At 39.8% G+C, this 19,909-nt stretch overlaps 1 protein-coding gene across 1 annotated transcript in view; it reads right to left on the reverse strand.

Moving 5' to 3' along the window:
• The window catches only part of snx29 (sorting nexin 29), a 230,948-nt gene that overhangs the window by 182,067 nt on the left and 28,972 nt on the right, over positions 1-19,909 (reverse strand). Inside the window, exons 9-13 of the mRNA XM_014028096.1 lie at positions 17,463-17,575; positions 17,164-17,260; positions 16,928-17,010; positions 10,536-10,599; positions 9,966-10,094 (exon numbers count right to left, since the gene is read on the reverse strand). Of these exons, the coding sequence (XP_013883550.1) occupies positions 9,966-10,094; positions 10,536-10,599; positions 16,928-17,010; positions 17,164-17,260; positions 17,463-17,575 (486 nt within the window). The remainder of the gene's footprint in view (positions 1-9,965; positions 10,095-10,535; positions 10,600-16,927; positions 17,011-17,163; positions 17,261-17,462; positions 17,576-19,909) is intronic.

The following is a 19,909-nucleotide window of genomic DNA, read 5'->3' on the forward strand; positions in this document are numbered from 1 at the left end:
ACACACACACCACCTACAATCAGAGAATATTTCAGATCAAAGTTTATAGCAGCTTTAACAGATAACATGCATTTGAACAGGAGAAATGTAAAATACATTATTTTTATCATAAAAACTGTAATTATATGTAAGGAAATACTCTCCAGTGCTATATTCTAAATCTATCACACTGTGGCTTTACATTTTTTGATCCATAAATGATTGAATTTGTAGCAGTACAAAAACGTGCTCAGACCGTTTTTAAATCTGTATATGTCTTCTCCACTTTTAGAGTCATCTGCACGACTGCCTCCATCGAGCGAAAACTGTCTGGAACCAGCCCCAAACTTTTTTGTCATTAAGGGAAATGAGCTCAGGGGATAATCCTGTTAACTGTTGAAGCCATCTCATCTATGACGTGGACAGGTAGGAGGGATGTGTGGTGTTTGATCACAAGATTCATAAAAGACTTTGTAATTTGGTTTGTGTGTACACGACAGAGTGAGACAAAGAAAAAGCTGTGTYCTTTAGGAAGAAAACTGTTTTGTGTGCAAATGAAGGGGATGGRGAAAAAGCAGGAAACAGTGTGCATTTGAAAGATAAACTGTTAATGTCTGAAAAAAGAGCAAGTGAAGAATATAAAGTTTGAGAAGGTGTTTTTGTATAAAGCAAATACTGCAGGAGACTATTAGGTAGGAAAGAAAAATGGAAGAACGAATGATATCTCAAGAGAAAAGTTTAGGCTAAAAAAATATGCAGTAATTACTGAAGTTAAAGTGTCTGAACATCCCCCTATCTTTATTGTATTCCCTCCAKCACTTCCCTTTACTATTCCTGTGCTCTGCAGTTGTCTTAATGTGCAATAAACACAGCTAAATTGGATGTTCTTCAGGTAAGGTCTGCTTAGTTTGGAGGAAGTAAATGAGACTTACAAAGATCCCTTTAGAGAGAGACAGCTCAGTGACTGAGAAATGCTCATGAGTGCAATTTACTGCTCAACGTCTTTTGCTTGAAGCAAACTCACACATACACAGTGATTATTAGGTTAAGGCCTGGCTTTTTTTTTATAACTTAAGCAAGAAATCCTCCCCAAGAAAAAAGTGACACAAGACTTCTCAAAGAAAGAAAGACTCACAGCAAATAAAGTAGGCAAACTTCACAGCCGCTTTCTCTGCCACATTTTAGAGCAGCCGTACCACACTGCCTGGAGAAAAGCGGCACTGCCAGCTAAGAAAAAGGCATCTGCTCCCATTTTCCTTTGTGTGTGTGTGTGTGTGTGCGCACGAGTATGTGTGAGCCTGTATGTGGCCGCCCTTCCGAACGCCCCCACTCCCCATGACAAGAAACCAATTTCTGGCCCGAGACCACACGACTGGCCTTCCCACTGCGAGAGGCCTGCTGTCTGCTCCGCCAACTGAGGTCTAAAAAGAGGAACAAGAGGGAGTTGAGGGGAAAGAGAGACTTGGTGTGTCTTATTTACTACCCTCAAAGGAACAAATTTTAGGGTTAGTGATACTGAGGAAGTCCTTTTTGGATCTGGGCATTTATTTTTAAAACRGCATTGTTTTTACTGAACTGATAACTACTAACATTAGCTTTCCTTGTTTACAGCTTGAGTTGTTATCRAATTTATCAAGAAAACTGTATTTTTCTTGCTCTTATTAGTTGCTTCAGCTCAGGTAAATCCCTCTAACAATYAAATCGGTACATCATGCACTGAAAAGATGACAATTCTGAAGATAGAGGTGTAAATTCAGAAGAAAAAAATGTTTTGATTGAGGAAATTATCTAATAGAGCTCTTAGGTTGAACAACATTAACATGCTTGTTCAACTGATGCCAAGTTTCCATAGTGAACTACTTGTGTAGGATGTATTGTTACCTCTGGCTTACGGATTAGTCTTTTCCTCAAGGATAGAAGTTCAAGTGCGTCACAAGTGATGGCAAGATGGAGCAGGAAACAGACAAATGAAACGAGGCCTTATTCTCACTAGTAAGAGTGCTGCTCRAGTCTGGTTTGTCAGGGTGAAGAAGCTGAGCAGAAAGGCAAAGCTCTCAATTTACTGGTCCATCAACGTTCCAACCCTTGCCTATGGTCGAGYGGTATAAATCATGACCCAATTAACAAGTTCACGAATACAACAGCTGAAATCAACTTAATCAGCAGGGTGGGCCAGGCTCAGCCTTTAGAGATACGTTGAGGAGCTCCATCACCCAGGAGGAGGTCAGACCAGAGCTRAGACACTGAAACTAGAAACTAGAGTTCAGACATTTAATTAGGATGCCTCCTGGGCACCTCCCAGTGAGGGGTTTTCAGGCACATCCAACTGGAAGGAAACACTGAGTTAGACCCAGAACTTGCTGGAGGGATTATACAGAGTGAGTCAGTGAATGAGGACACCCTTTTATTTCAGAAACTAAAGTCAAAATGAAATATCTGAATACCCCAGCAAGTGATGGGTGAGAAGACCTATCTTTTAGGTTATGCCTAGAACATGACCGCCATCTTGAAATCCATCACATTGGATCAAGAGCAGGTTTTTCCAATGGGAAGGTGGTCATGCATCATATCAAATAAGACCAGTATTTGCAATATCTCTTGTGGACGGAATGTTATCAAAAGAAAATTGCAACAACTAGGAACTTGACCTGTAATTTGATGTGTTCAAAGTGCTGTCCATGGTGCTGAACACTTTAATTATTCGTAAAGCTGAGGTTTACACTTAAAATAATAAAAACTGAATTTTTCATACCAACTTTTAATGTCTGCATATGTGGCTTTTTGCATAAATTAGGTGTAAAACAATGTTCTAGTATGAAAATTTTGCTCGATTGAATGTTGTACATAATGCTACTGGCAGTGATTGTTTTTTTTACACAGAATGCAAAATCCTTGTGTTCCCATCTGAGCGCTCTTGACATCATGTATATTATTTGACAGTGGTTCCCAACCCTGGTCCTCAAGTACCCCTATCCAGCATGTTTTACTTGTTACCCTGCTTTTCAGCAGGTCTTCAGAAGATTGTTAATCACTCATTCATTCAAACCAGGTGTGTAAAACCAGGGAAACGTCTAAACATGCAGGTTATCTGATTTATTATTTGCAAATAAATGGCAAAGAATCAATGGCTTCCAGAGACAATACTAAAAAATATAAAACTAAGTCAATATTATATTTTGAAAATATCTCATCAAGCTCAGAGAAGCTCTTGAGGTGTTGGTCAACATTTAAAGCAGTGATTTTTAGATGTCTCCCTGAAACAGAAAGATCAACAAATACAAAAACTAGTCTAAAAGTCTTTCAATCATGTAAGTCTAAAGTGAGAAGATTTCGCAAACATGTTGCTGTAGGGGTTGTGGGAAAAGAACTGCCTGGAATAATTCAGAAAACTCCTGTTATGTATTTTTAACACAAATATTTCAATACGTGAAACAATTCATTTAATAGATTTAAACAGAAGTTTTGTTCACTGTTTATAACAAATTGGTACAACATGAGCAGAATTAGGAAGATACTGGATACTCTGTCTCTGTCTTGCTCTTTTATTTGCCCACTACTTCCTACATTTGTGAATATGGACAATTTTAAAAACATTGACATTAAATATGCAGTAATTTATAGTCATTATGCATGTAAGGAGTTGTGATGTTTTAATAATAAAAGCAAGTAGCGATAATTTTCTTTTCTACACACAGCATTCAAATTGCCTGTTTGCGTGTTTAGTTTAGTTTAGTTTAATTTGAATTTGGTAACTCTCTCTAGGCATGACACCCAGCTTGAGTTTGTGACAAAATGTGGCGAGGATTAAAATGAGATTTCCTGTTGCTCAGAGAATGCCTTTAGGAAATGTTCTGATTGGTCCAAAATTCTTTCCTCTGATTAGTCGTCGCCACAAGGAGCAGTCCTCAGCAACAAGAGTAGAGGATGTAGTTGTGCAACAGATGGTCTGCCCACCAAGGAGCTCAGCCTTCAGATTTGAGTTTCTATGGAATTGCATGACAGTTTTAAAGGCATATTGTGATCACAACAAAAACAGACTTGATTTCCCATCTTTTTTTTACTGCACTCTGCTGGTCAAAGTAAAAGGTTAAGAGACAGTTCTCTTCTTTCTGCCTTCAAGTTTTCATACTTAAACACAATATTGCGTACTTAATATAAGTTGGATATATTTCAGCTAGATAATAAGATAATAAACACTAAATATATTACCAGTTGGAGATAGCTCTTTGCATGACTATTGTATGAAATGAAAAATAAATATTAGGTATGACCAGATTAACGGGCTAATGGCTATTCCAAATGCTGCCAACGTGGATTGCCAAATCTCATAGTTGTTCATGTAAACACTGTTATATAAATACTTACATATGATTATTATGGAAAAAAATATCATGAATTTCCTGCTGGAACTGATTCCAGGGCTCAATGGAAGTGTTACAGCTAGCTGTTGCTGCTGCTAGTTGTGCTCGAAATTACTCTACAAAACAATAAAATAAAATGTGAAATTCAGAGAAATTTCGAACCTGGGGTCTTTCTGTGCAGAGTTTGCATGTTGTCCTCATGCTTGCGTGGGTTTTCTCCGGGTACTCCGGTTTCCCCCACACCCCAAAAACATGTACAATAGGTCACCTTCAGGCGAGGACCTCCTTTGAAAATGAGATCTGGGATCTCAGTGGGATTTGCCTGGTTAAATAAAAGGCCACACCCGTCTGTGATCTGGTTCCTGGAGCAAGCTGAAGGCCGCACAGAARGAACAGTTAACATCAATATGGTTTTTAGTTTTTCTGTTGTTAAAGGTAGCGCAACTGTGTTTGCTGCATGACCTGTTTCACCTGTTCCCCCATGTTTGCCTTGTACAGTATGTCTTCTTGAATGGGTGTTTCTTAACTGCCCCCTCCCCCTTTCCTGAATGTACAGCACCTTGTGAATTTATTTCTGTGAAAGGTGCTATATAAATAAAACTTTACTTATTTACTTACTAAATTAAAATAAAAAAATAAATAAACATTCCTTACATTTCTTCTGTCATTTCTTCCATGCAGTCTCTGCAGATGAATGTTCATCAAAAGGCAAAAGCTTGTTGACAACAAGCTAAATGTCTTGGCATTATTTACAAATGCTATGATTGTTCCATATGGGTTCTACCGTGAGCCGATACACGTCAGCGTGTGAGAAAGGGCCTCACATTTTTATGTTATATTTGGATGGGTGGGTGAGCTGAGGGGGGTCTTGTTGTAAATCAGAGTTTTTGTGCGTGAGTAAGTCAGGCAGAGAGCAGCAGCGGCTCATTTTTAGCCCGCTCCCCTCTGTTGGTGTCTGCGTCAGCCACAATCTATCCCTGGCGGCTCGCTCATCCTCTGCCACCCCCGTCCACACAGTCAGCCTCAACACACGCTTGTCTTCGGTGTGTGTGAGCGCACCACTTCCATGAGTTTAGGAACTGCTTTACTGTACACAAGTCCTTCCAGAAGGAAAAGCACCTAAAATTGGACAACTGGTGACATCCTCCTTAAATAATAGGACCATCTGGTGCAGGAAAAAAACATTCAACCTTAACAGTGCAGCTGGCTGGGATTCCTGTAAAAGTCACAGTGCGTTAAACAATGGGTCTTAATTAGGTACACAGCAGTTTAACTAGATAGAAGACAATGAGCAATTCAATAGTCCATTTATGTGCTTAGATGTTAAACTCCAACTGGACCTGAACAAGAAAAAAAACCCGGAAAGAATAGTGGGATTCTCTAAAARGGCTTTCACTGACAGTTTCCAGCTCTTATTCACTGGCTAGCTGCTCCTTCTGAGGTATTTATAGCTGCTATTGATTGAGGCAGATTTAGCTAAGGAGGAAAAGCAGCACTTCAGTCTTAGCAGCAMCCTACATGTGCGTCTGTGTGTTTGGTTGTGTGTAAATGAACGTCGTACGTCACGGTCACTAGCTGTGTGGCTGTCACCGGCTCTCGGCCTGAACGTGTCACTGCTTTGCCTCTCACCGTTCGCACTCCATTAAACTGTAAACACAAACATCATTGCATATTAAAAAGGCCCCGACAGCTGTTGCACTGTCCTCTCCAAATAAATCTATCGGCTTTAGCGGCCCCTGCACGCATTTAGTCACCCGATCAATCCGAGCTGGTGGCTTGACTTCCTGTAGGCGGCGCCTGTGTGAACACGGAGCTGCTGGGGCCTTCTGTTTAGGCTGCTGATGGATGACTAATCGGCCATCTAAAGAGCTCCGAGATTGACTGAAGACTCCGGGCGAACAGCCAACATACTGTTGAAGCTGCCATGACGCAGTCCACTTTCAGAGATCCTGCAGGTGGTCAATCATGGGGATAAAACTGCAAGTATTTATGGCTTAGGGAAGGAAATGAACCTCAATGAGAATGAGGAGAGAGAAACTTTCCGATGCTCTTGACACGCATCCTCCAATCCTCGACATAATGAGCGGATTAAACTGGATGTGTGGACTTAACACTGATATTTGCACAAATATAGCTCCTGCCATTGGATGGCGCAGTGGTAATTACTGTGATTATGTGCAAAACAGTGATGCAGCTGCTGTAGGTACGAGCCTCAGCCCAGCACAATCAGCAGCYAAGACGGAGCTTTAATCACAGAGAAGTGGCCTGTGGCAGCTTTTACCCAATGTTTACCAGAGCCGTGCTGCAGGGGTCCAGCAGTGTAGGTTTTACAGTTGCTGACACTGATCTTTAGAATTCAGTCAATTTGTTGGCAAATACTTAAATACTTTTGCTAATTTGATTTTTATGCTAGATTTCGGTGAATAATTGTAACAGATATTAGTCACAAACAGTGATCTACTAGATTTTGAATAAAGAATAAAGAAACTAAACCAATATTAACTAAATAACCTGCTGCCCTCCAGTAGAAGGTACAGGAGCATTAAGAGCCGCACCAACAGACCCAAAAACAGTTTCTTCTCATGAGCCCATCTGGACTCTGAACYCCAGCCAAACATCTAAAGAACAATAAGTACTTCATTATTAGTCTTGTCTCTGTATATATTGCTGTTGTTATACATGTCTTTCTAAGTTYAATTTCCTTGTACAGGTTTGTGCAATGACAAAGACTATTCTATTCTAAATATAGGCAAACGCTAACAGCAGGGCGTTTGATAGTTATTAGTGGGAACGCATGTCCAAATGTATTTATTTGTGTATAATACGATCTCATGTATAATATTACACCCCCCTTTTTAAGCTCAAAAAGCATAAAAAATTWAATTCTCATACTACCTCTAATTTCARACGGACTTCAGGATTTTTCAGCCTTTGTAATCTTTATACTAGAGGTGGGAATCTTTTACTATCTCACGATTCAATTCAAAATCGATTTTTCATTCAAAACTGATAATGTGAGCCCGTTTGTTGTGTTCCCGAAGTGCTTCATCTTCATTTTGCAAACCTTGCTCATGTCAAACTCAGACTCATTCAGTAAAAAACAAAATGAGCCCAAATCTTTGCATTCAATGACGGTGGGGCCAGTTGAATCTCTCTTTCCTCCTGTTTTGTAGTTTCCTCTTTGTTTTGGTTTTTTCTGTACATTCATATGTTCCAGAAGCAGCTGCGTGATGACATCAGGAWGTCCCATGTAGTTACAAAATGGAGGCTGACAGCCATTGGATCTGCTTTATTTTTTTATTTATAAAAATCAATTTTGGGACATTTTAAATCGATTCTGAATCTTTGTAAATAAGAATCACGATTCTGATGTAAAATGATTTTTGGTACACCCCTACTTTATACATATCAGTAAAGTTACCAATTGACTGTCCTGATGCATCTCAGTAATCCAGGTAAAAAATCAAAAGGAAAAAAAAAATTGCATAGGTCCTCTTATATATATAGTCTTATATATATAGTCTCTTGGAAGAGAGACGAAACATTTCATTAAAGAAGAACCCCTCCAGAGGACCTATACAATTTTTTTCCTTACCAATTGACTGTTGTGTCAGTTTTTGTTTATTTTATTTTAACAACACATGTACTAAAATGTACACAACAACAAACATATAACTACAACAAAAACTATCAAAGTGAAATTCAGCAATGCTCGTTTGTTAACTGGTGTGATATAACAAGCAGATAGAGCTGTGTGGTTCTAACAAGTGTGGATGAAGCTGAATCAAAAGCCTTCAAAATCAGGCTCATCATCATCTGTATCATTAAATGTTTCTGGTATTCCTCCTCTGTAACAAAGGCATCAGTATCCCACTCAACAACAATCTCACCCTCTGTGTCTCGAGAGCCCTCCCTGGTGGGGAAACTTTTTTCAGGCAGACCAACTTTTTCAGAACKCTGGTAGCCATCACAGTGTGTTTATTGTTGTTCCAGGAGCGGCTCGGTCAAACATTAGTGCCATTAGTTCGTTATCATTACTGAGCTGCAGGACTGACTTTTTGTCCCTTTTMTTTCACATCATGTCACCAGCATGGATCTGTTACTATCTCGCTCTGAGGCACAAAGGAGTGTCAGGTAAGCTCGTTTCAACCGCTTTTTACGACGTGGTCTCATTTCCGGACTCAGGCATTTTGTGAATGAGGCCAATATTTCAGTTAAAATAGAGAAGCAAAAATATTGATCTGAGTATAGTTCTACCCCCCAACTTTATGGATGATTTTATCGATTTCATTTTTCATACTACACTTGAATAAATGCAGTATATATAAACATAAACATACTTTTAAGTAGTGGTTCCTTACCTTTTTTGGTATTTTATCATTCATTTATTAATAATAAATTCCAGATAATTTTTATATGGAAAGAAAAATAAACAGCCACCCTGAGTTATCAAGATGTTTGAAGCAACTGCTTTTCTTTGTTTGTTTGTTTGTTTTTTGTTTTGTTTTGTTTTTTAATTGTGACAAAGAGGTACAGATTTTTGCAAATATGAGACCTAAACTATGTGGCTAGCCTTTGTTTTGGTTTTTTGTCCATTTAAAATCAATCTAAACAGAGATGAGGCCCTCACACCTGCCGAGAGAAATACGAACCATCAGTCATGATTTTTTTTTTTTATTATAACGTGTAAATGTCGGAAACAAAATTAACTTCTTCTCGATAGATCTGATAAAACACATTTATAAATCCAATGAACCATTTCTGTTCCTGTTTGATGATTTTTTTTTCTTTAATATTTTGTAAGAGTGCAGCATCTATGTAGAGCTGGGGTTCTCCAGCCATTTGGGTCTGGGGACCCCTTACAAGGGTGAAAAAGTTCCAGGGACCCCCTCATGAACCCCATACTGTTTTAAAAGATAATTTATTGTCATTTCAACCCCTAAATGCCATGGGAATATATATTTTTATTAAGTTTATTATATTTGTTTTATTAGTTCATTGTTCTCCATGCATTCTTAAAAATAAAAACAAAATTAACAATTTAGTGAAATTTTTTGAGGACCCCCAAGATACCTCTTGCGGACCCCAGTTTGAGAACCTCTGCTTTAGAGGTAATGTTTTAAAGGGTTTTGTCCACAAAGAATACTGTTTTCATTGCAAATGCATCTAAGTTTGGTATAATTTAGATTTTTCCTTTAATAATAATAAATTCCAGATCATCTTTTCTTTCTCCAAAAACACCAAATTCTTTGTCAAACACAGCCCTGTGTGTAAGAACAGTGTCTGGTGCATGTACATGTTTGACCAGACTTTTAATAAGTGTTTTAGTGTATTTTTTATTTTGTACATGTGCAAACCATATTGACAGCATCAAGCACTGACGCACACACCTCAAGTTGGGAACTCTGCTTTAAAGCATCCTTCCAAATATTAAAATAATAAAACCTTAACATTTTCACAAGTTAGTGGAATGTTCTGGATAAGTTCCCCTGAGATCAGCCGGTGTTTTGCCACATAAAAAAAAACAGTTTGGATTTTATAAACAAATTGTACCCCATGGAGCTTTAATATTAGGTTTTATGAATAAAAATTACATTTTCGATGCAGAAAATATTGGTATCGTACCTAGCCAGCGCTTGCACTTTGCCTGTGTGTCGTTCTTCCAGCTCTGCCAGCTTCTTCTTCAATAAATCGGTTTCCTGCCTCAGGCCTGCCGAGTGCTCCATCTCTCCATCCAACAGACTGCGAAGAGACCTTTAAAAACATCACATCCCTGTTAGCGCGCCACATAATGTAGGTTTGTGTCACATCACATTCAGGTGAAGGCTCTAATCCTTCCGAGACATAATCCCCCGAATAAACACAGGCCTTCTGGTGATGTTAGTTTCATAAACAATAGATTAGATAAATGCCACTTTAATTGCAGRGCTAAATGAGAAGATGAATCACAATTAGCACCAACGTAAAACACTTCATCACCGCAAATCTGTGACCGCATCGTTTTTAATGCCCTAAGTGGAAATCATAGTTTATCATGAAAATCTAAATACTGCTTGGCAGGTTGACATTAGTATGATTAACAGGGTAGGTGRGTTAACATAATTCTTTTATTTAGGGGGGAGGGGTCTTTTTAATGAGACAATATTAAATTTGGCTTGCCGTTTTTGCAACATTTTAGTGTGGGAGATAACATACGTGTTTTGTTCCTCCAGCTCGTCCTTCCTGTTCATCATGGCAACAATGGCCTGACGCAGCTCCACTGAAGAAGACAGAAACCAGAGGAAAACATCATCTCTGCTACCTCAGAGACTTTCACTACACAATTAAYACAGCTAATGTGTGGCTTCATAGCTATGGAGTATTTTCTATTGCCRAAACTGTCTGCAGTCCAAATCTGCCTCTACTGAACATTTGTGACGCGTCATAAAAAGGAAAATCAAAAARAAAACCARCACAACTGTTGCACAGCTGAAATCTTGTTTTGGTTACAAGATTCATGACCCTCTGTGAAGTATGAATAGTTTTGGGTATTCAAGTTTCTAGTTATTTTTTGGGACCGTGCACAACAGCATTACACACCAAACAAAGCAGCTGCATTATACAACACTTAGCCACTGGCTGAGAGACATAATCCAAACAGAATAATAAACCCACCAGCCTGAATTCATGCTCTAAGAAAAGAACAATGCGTAAAAAACAAATACAAACCATTGCTACTGAATATACATACAAACACAAAAAAAAACTCTAAGTGTATATATTTTTTAATTGGGCCAGCACAGCGAGAAGGTTGCAGGTTTGTCTTTCTTTGTTAATTGGAATGTTCTCCCCATACGATGGTGGGTTTTCTCCCAGTACTCTGGATTCCTCTCACAGAAACATGCATGCAGGTTAACTTGTAACTATTTTATCCCTTGATCTGACTGAGAGTGCGAATGTTTACGTGTCTCGTTTGCCTCTATGTGGTCTTAACAGATTTGCGACCGGTCCTGGGTATCCTCCACCTACTAGGCTCTTTCAGAAGATGCCCCCATACCGTTACTGATGCGTGTTCTGACTACCTCCATCCATTCAGAAGACACACAGAGGTGGACAGAGGGGACTGAAACACCCCGCCTTTGTTCCTCTGAGTGAGGAAGTAAAAAGGCTACAATTCTTTATCGGCACAAAGAATGGCTAAAAATATGCAGCAGCGTGGATTCAACCATGATAACAGCTTATTATGGTTATTATAAAACTTTAAAAAGACGTGCTTGACCGTATTTGGATCTCTGCAATGGATATAAGAGGCAAGGAACTTTCTGCGACTCATAAGCAGCTTGAGTGACAGCAACACGTCAGAGGAGCTGAGTTTCTTTGTCTGTGACTTCTGAACTGCCAGAGGGGCTGTTTGGCTGTTTAGCGGGACTGTCAGTGGTGGGCACTAGTCCCCTAAAGGGCAAAAGTGCTAATTGTGGACCTAAACTTGGCACTTTACTAAATTTCTAAATTTAAAAATTGAGTAGCGCTAATCTAAACTTTTCATTGAGTTTTTATCATCAATACTGTCTATAGCGGAGAAAGAAAGCTGTCTAAACTCACTATGTTGTGTAACCATGTCTTGTTAATGTTTCATCATTTTCTTCACATAATCACTAGAATATATTCTGCTGAACTCTGAGACAGATTTGCGCTTTAGATTTAGCTTCCTCTAAGTTTCCTTGGGCATATGTGCTTTAGAACTTGTGGACCTGAATAATTTTACTAGCTCTTCAGAATTTGCACAACTAACTTTTGAATTGGCGCTAGCTGCCCACCACTGTCTTCTGAAAGAGGCACCAGCTCCATCACAAACAGGAAAGGAAAAGCAGGTAAAGGAAATGAATGAATGGAAGGRCATTTTCCACTACTTCTGATTTTAGGTTCTTTGTTTTCACTATGTAGTATTTTAGAATTTAAAAAGAAATATCAGTTTGATCTGAGATTAAACTTAATTGTTGCAGACAAACTGCTATGAGATAATTTCAGTGTTTCTGAAAAGGAGCTGAGCACCTCTGGTGGTCAGAGGGGCCGGTGGCGCAGTATGGCAGCACCACCTTTGTCAGTCTGCTCCAGGGCACCTGTTGCAACACCGTAGTTTACCATCATCAGTGTGTGAATGTGTGTGAATGAATGATACATGAAATTGTGAAGCATTTTTGAGGGTCTCGAAAAGCACTATATATGACTAATGCATAATTAATATTACAGAAATCAAAGAATAAATGATCAAAATACTTCATCTTAAAATAATGAAAAGAAGTAGACCCAATTTTTTCAGGTTTTTTACATTTCACCTGGTGAAACACCAGATTTATTCTATAAAAATGTGTCAGCAACAGAAACAATACGTGACAAATGAATTCGAAATGAATTCAACAGTTTAGTGAAGTGCTAGGATGTATTTGTGTTACATGTCCTTGCAATTCTCTGCATCATTCCAGGCTTGAAGTATCAGTGTGCAAGCTGCCTGATGGTGTTAATCTCCATCTTGATATTAGGGACAGATTCAGGCCGAGCTGTGCGCCGGCGCAGTGACTCATCGTCACAGTTACAGTGTGCCCGGAGGTTTCACAAAAAAGATTTTGAAGCCCGCTAACTTGGCCTTTACTGGGACTTCCCAAAATAACAACCGTGAGACAGGGAGTTTATCTACCCTGCACCCTGCATTTCTACAGATGCACAGGAACCACAATTTCATTTTCACTACTACATGTTGCTAATGCTGCCCCAAATACTACTTGGTTTATTCCAGCCGGAAGCTAGGAGCTGTTTTTTTTTAATCTTTTTTTTAAGCTGGGGCAGGTTAAAAAGCACAGACTTGAGAAGAGGAAAAAAGAGGAAATCTCTTATCTCAGCTTCTTCATTCTCCTCAACAGCAGGCCAGAAATAAAAGTGACCTTTAGTCCAACCACACATTCACAGCGGGTGCCACCGATGAACCATTAGGGACTGCACTTAGATATACTTACACCCCTCACAAGCAAATTACAAAAGCACGATGGACATGTGGGAACATGCATACATGTGTCCATATATTTAAGAGCCGCCTTTTAAAGGGAAAAAAACATGTCCATGTGCATGTTGTACCTTTACCAGAATGTAGTCACTTATGTGTTCCAGGAATAGGTGAAATAATAAAGTCAWGTAATCATGGTGCCTTGTGAATCACAGACTCCATAGTTTTGACAATCAGTGAACTCACATCCTATTAAATCCATCTAGAAAAATCACTACGGAGAGCTCACATTACCTGTGCTGAAAGCCATTTCAGCACAGGCATTTTTTTTTTTTTTGCAGTTTTAATAGCTGAACAGGTTCTTAATAAATCTGCGTGTGTGAAATGGAAATCAATGCGCTGTCCAATAAAGGATGTTTGGGAGAATGTGTCTGTGTTTGCAGATTCCTAAAAGGGGAAAACCCTTCTTCCTTCACGCCAAGCATCCACACGTCACATTGTTAATTTTCTTTTTATGAACTTCTTTGAATCACTGTGTGAGCAAATCAACTGGTCTTTAAACTCCTGACAGAAACCGATTCTTTGGGAGGGGTGCAACCAGCACCACTGGATCCAAAGCCATGGTTCTCAACTTGTTCATGAGTGATGTTTGAGTGGAAGACAGATCAATGACTCGGGGCTCCGTCTGCAGTATTGAGGTTGCTGATTTGGTCTGCCAAGGTGAAGACAGTCCAAGCTCATGATTAACTGGTCTATCTACCTTCCAACCCTCCCCTTCGGTCATGAGGTTTGGATCATGACTGAAAGAACGAAATCCCAGCTCAAGCGACTGAAATGAGCTTCCTCCGTCAGGTAGCCGGGTTCAGAGTTAAGGCTTTCCATCATCTCCAGGGGGAGCTCGGATTAGAGCCGCTGCTCCTCTAAATTGAAAGGAATGATCTGAAATGGTTCAGATAGATCAGCGTACCTCTCTCTTTAGCCTAAGAATGCTTTAGGGTTCCTTAGAATGAGCTGGTGAGTGTCACSGAGTAGAGCCATGTGTAAGTTTCCTTCTTAGACCTGCCACCTCCACGACCACAGGTCAGCATAAGAAAACGCTCAAGATGAACTTAAAGATGAAGTCTTGGCGGAGCCAAGGTAAGCAGATCTATTAAAAAAACGTTTCATACACGGTGTCCTCATTYTGATGGATGAAAAGATTTACAGCAAAGTCACTTCAGTGACATCAGGTAGAATAAGTAATTAACAGTTCTATCTTTGAATATCAAGCTTAAGGCCGGCTCACACTGTGTGATTTTAAAAACGGTACTTTCTGAGCCGAGTTTACTTTAGCATTTTGGTCACAATAACAGTCTGATWATCAGTAAATATGGGTTCTTACCTCATAATAGTTGTGTTTCAGTATCTTCAAGTTTTTCTGCACGAGTGTGTCTGTGTGTAATATGTGTAGTTTTATGGTTGATGAGGTAATATGTATATTGAGGTAACTAAAGTTCGGCAGCTTTGTGATGCTAGTCTTTAGCAGCTTTCTGCCCATCCACAAAAAATGAGTTTGGGACATTACACATGACTATAATTTTGGCATCAGTCATGTTTGGAATCACTGTCTCYTCCTTAGCGGTGACCTGACTGCATCGCAGAAACACTCTTCACACAGTGTGGCATGCTCCGTTTATTGAACTGCGTGGTATTCAAACAGGCGGCGTAAACAAGTCATTAAATTGTTCAAAATAATGAAACTGTGCATCCCAAACTTTTACCTAAAGCCTTTTTGCTTTTTCCAATTTATTTTTAATGAGTTGCAAAGCTGAAAAGCAGGACTCAGTGCATGCAAACAAATTAAGCGTACCATAAAGGAAATGGATGTCGACATTAATTCAATTGATAATAAATTAAAAGTAAAAATACATTTAAGTATTACAGCATTTTGTCTCATTCTGTCAACTGAACTTCTGCTTCGGGGTTGCATAATGCATGAATTATTTGAGGTAACCATTTTCTCAGGTGCATCAGCCCTGAGAGCTACTCTGAACTCAGTATAATAAATTGGTGAAGCATTCCTTTAATCTTTACCTTTATGCAGATAAGAGTGGGATGAATTGGTGCTGCAGGTGAACACGATGCAAATGATGTTTGTCTTGCTTTGCAGGGAAAATGTACAGTGAAATGTTCTTGGAAAATCATCACATTATCATTTTTGGCGTGTCGATTTTCCTCGAGTAAGGTATCTTTTTAATTTTTTTTGTCCTTTTACCTTCTCTTGGGTTTTCTACATTTCCAAAAGCAATGTTGCACAAACCCCTGGAGAGTCCTCCTTTTGGAACAGATGAGCGAACGGAAGGAGTCAAAGCTACCGAGCCGGCGACAGGAGAGGAAAGAGGTGAGAAATTATTCTTTAAATCTYGTTTAGGTTCCTCCACACTAGACTTCTGAGACAAGCAGGCGTAGATAACAGTGTCTCTGTCAGGATGGATTTCACCCTGAGTCATGTGAGTGAGTGTGAAAGCTGTTCCCTGCTCCTCAACTCAGAAAGGCCTAAATGTGATGTTATGGTGTTTGTTTTAAATAAAAAACCTTCTGGTTTGCTCAGACTGAGTTTTCCATTTTTGCCTCTCCATATTTCAGATCTCCTGCTTTCTTTTTGTCCTCTCTCTGACCCTGTGAACTCACTGAGAACTAATAAACTGAACCGGGGCTCAATCCTGGCACCTCTGAGCAGCTCAGCGCACCATTTCTCCRTTAGCTCTTTCGTTCATAAACGGGAAATTTTAAAAATAAATAAATAAAAGAATCACACAGCATCCATCTGAAGGTTTAAGCTCTGATTAGCTCCAAGGCACAGACACCAACCACACAGCAGGCAGCAGCGAGTCGCACAGACGGAAAGTTCATCCTTCCTTTTTATTTTCTTTTTTTTTTAAATCCACGTCACAAATGTGATGTAGAATGAGGACATTCATATGATCAAATTTTTACTTTTTTATTTTTTGACAAGAAAAAAATCTTCCAAGAAGAGCAAAGGAGATCTACATGAGCACATACAGTAGATTCAGTAATAATGTCACCAATCTGGATCAACACTGCCCCCTGCTGGATTGTGTGATAACACAACAATATGAAGAAATCAATGCCAGATCTCTCAACTTCAACCAAACAAATCACTGCATCTYCAAAGGAAATGAACAGGAAACCACAGAGCAAGTTCCATTGATTTTTTTTTCTACAAGCTCATTTTTAAAGAAGTACCTGTCAGGACATGGAAGGGGTTCTGTACCTTAAAACTTCCCATAAAACTTGTAATGTTTTTGCATCTCTAGCTTCAGAAAAAACATTTAAATTTTTGATTTTGAATGTCTGCAGGAGAGATTTTTTTTTTAATGAAATGATGCATGTATCATACCATAGCATATGGTTTCTTACAGAGCGATCCAAATGCAGTGACTGACTTTGTGTGTGTGAAAAACCATGGTGCTCTGGTCCTCTGATGCTGGCTCACGTGTAGCATAACCAACCCTGATGATTCATCTCACAGAACAGGTTTGGAAACTAGAAGAGTGACAACTGGTCCAAGACAAACAAACAGAAAAAATAGAGACAAGGATACACTTACCCACTGTCYTGGACTCTGGTAAACTGGATGTTGGCAACATAGTGGAGAGTGGAGTAGAGAGCACTGGTGGACTGGACTCCATACTGAGACAAACCAGGAYAGAAACAGATAACTCTCTGAGTAATCCTTTTATTTATTTTGCARATGCTACATGGCTCCAGAGAGGTTAGCCTGCTCAGTCCCATAGGATAGGAATCTTCCGTGCTCCCAACAACCCTCACAGATTTTTAGCTTACTTGAAAGCGAGCTGCGATCTGCTGCTCTCACAAWTTTCCACCGATTCTGTCGAGTCACACTGAACAGGAAACACAGCCGCGTCCTCCACGGAGCTCGCTGGGGGGAAAAGGAAAGTGAAGCTGAATGTGCGGGCCGACACAGAAAGTACCTACATTTCATCTGACAGGCAGCAAACTCCTTCGCTGAAGTTGGAAGCAGCCTTTGGCAGGAAGCAGAGAGTCATAAACACGTAACATTCTTGAAATGAATGCATGCTCAAGAGATGGATAAGTGMTTTTTGTCGCTGAGGGTGTAGTACCTGTCTGAGGATCTGCAGGATTCACAGGAATCAGGATGTCTGAGCTGCTCTGGTTAACCATGGGCTGCAGAGGACTCCACGTGGACACACTGGACAGACTGCCCACCACCATCCTGACACGAGACCACATCCCTCTCAGTCAGTCCAAAGTGCACTGCACCGCCCAACTCGTCATTTTTAAGATACGCAGGATGAAAAATCATGCAATTTTACCATTTGGACGCGTTTTTTAATACTTTTCGGAGCAGATATRAAAGCATTCAGTAGATACACAAAGTCTACACCTCAACGGTTAAATGACAGGGCCGAAATGAGGCCAATCAAAACTTTTCCCATCTTTAATGTMACATCTATTGTGTCTGTGTGTGTTGAGTTCAACTGAAAAACAAATCTGTTCAGGAAGAAAATATTTGAAAAGCGACCCACACAGTGTGGCGCTGCCACCACCGTGTTTAACTGTGTAGATGGTGTTTGTTCCTGCAACACATATGACTTTTTAAATTGTGGCCAAAAGGTTCGGCTTTAGCTTCATTTGCTGCTAGAAGACTCCATGTTTCTGAAAGGGGTTTGGTTGTTTTTATGTCACAGAACAGACATACGAAGAACACCAGAACTTCCTGCAGCTCCTTTAGTGCTACAAACTGAGACTTCCCTGTRTTGTCTTTGCTTTGATTTTGGTTGGAAGTCCAGTTTTACAATAATGTCAGTGTTGTCTCAGCTTATGTAGCTGAGTAAATCCTTCYCCCAACTATACTTTCCAGCTCATCCTGGGGGGCCCCGAGGCATTCTCAGGACAGAGAAGATACATAGCCCCTTTAGAGCCATGGGTCTGCCCCAGGGCTTCTTTCCATTATGATACCCAAAAAACCTCTAAAGGGAGGCATCAAAGAGGCATCCTAATCCAGTGCTCAAACCACCTCAGCTGACTCGTTCCAATGTGGAGGAGCTGCAGCTCTACTCCAAGCTCCCAACGGACGACGGAGCACCTATCTCGAAGATTTTGTTCCATTGGAGCGAAAGTTGGACCAAAGGATTGGGGCCTCGTGCTCAGTTGAGAGCAGGCGTTCTGCCTCCTGATGTGGAGGTGAGTCGATGCAAAGGGGTTTTTAGAAGAAGAACTTTTGTGTGAATTGTGTGATTTAGGTGTAATTGAAGATGAATTTCATTTTGTTGCTTTATTGTCCTGTGTATAACGATTTGAGAATGTCTATGTTTGAAAAGATCCAGTATAAAAATCCTGATTTATTTTGGTGGTTGAAGGGTGATATTTTGAGTGGACTTTTTGAAAAGGAAGTGTTTTCGTTGGTCAAATTTATAGAAAGGGTATGGGTTAGGTCAGACATAAGGCATTGTATCCTGTGTGTTGAAATTAGTGCTGGGCGGTATGACCCAAATTTTATATCACAGTATTTTCAACACTTATACCGGTATCACTGTATTTTTCTTTTCATCACAGCTCAGCTGTTAAAAGTACAAACGCTGCTTATTGATCAGCAAACTGCAGTCAGCTGAATTTACTGTCTTTCTGCATCACAGAAACTATTTCTTGACTTTTTTTCTTTTACGTTGCCTCTGTCTGTGTCACTGTTTCCTCCTCTACATGTGTTCTTCTCTGCCTGGTTGTAGACAGTATTTACGGTCATGAAGGAGGGGGTTGAGCAAAGATCATCAGATTTACAACCCCTGGCAAAAAGTATTGAATCACCAGTCTTGGATGAGCACTCATTCAAACATTTCATTCTGTGAAACAAACTCAGATCAAAAACATGATACAATAATAAGGTCATTCCAAAGTGCAACTTGTTGGCTTTCAGGAACACTCAAAAGAAATGAAGAGAAAACATTGTGGAAGTCAGTGAATGTTACTTACAGGGAAAAAAATATGGAATCACTCAATTCTGAGGAAAACGGTATGGAATTATGAAAAACAGATAAACAAAAGGCCATTCAAAATACATCACTAGTATTTAGTTGCACCACCTTTGGCTTTTATAACAGCTTSCAGTCTCTGAGGCATGGATTTGATGAGTGACAAACAGTATTCTTCATCAGTTTGGTGCCATTTTTCTTTGATAGCAGTTGCCAGATCAACTGTGGAGGTCGGAGCCTTCTTGTGGACCATTGTTTCAATTTCCACCACAGGTTTTCAATTGGGTTGAGATCTGGACTATTTGCAGGCCATGACATCGACTGAATGTGTCTTTCTCCAAGGAATGCCTTCACTGTTTTTGCCCTATGGCACGATGCATTGTCATCTTGGAAAATTATTTCATCACCTTCAAACACCTGTTCGATTGAAGGGATGAGAAAACTGTCCAAAACATCAATGTAAATTTGTGCATTGATAGAGGAATTAACCACAGTCATCTCCCCAGTGCCTTTGCCTGACATGCAGCCCCATATCATTGTAAGGGATGAGTTATTTATTCAAATAACTTATCTCACAC

This window comes from Austrofundulus limnaeus, unplaced genomic scaffold (assembly GCF_001266775.1).
Source record: "Austrofundulus limnaeus strain Quisiro unplaced genomic scaffold, Austrofundulus_limnaeus-1.0 Scaffold5, whole genome shotgun sequence".
In the NCBI taxonomy this organism is placed as follows: domain Eukaryota; kingdom Metazoa; phylum Chordata; class Actinopteri; order Cyprinodontiformes; family Rivulidae; genus Austrofundulus; species Austrofundulus limnaeus.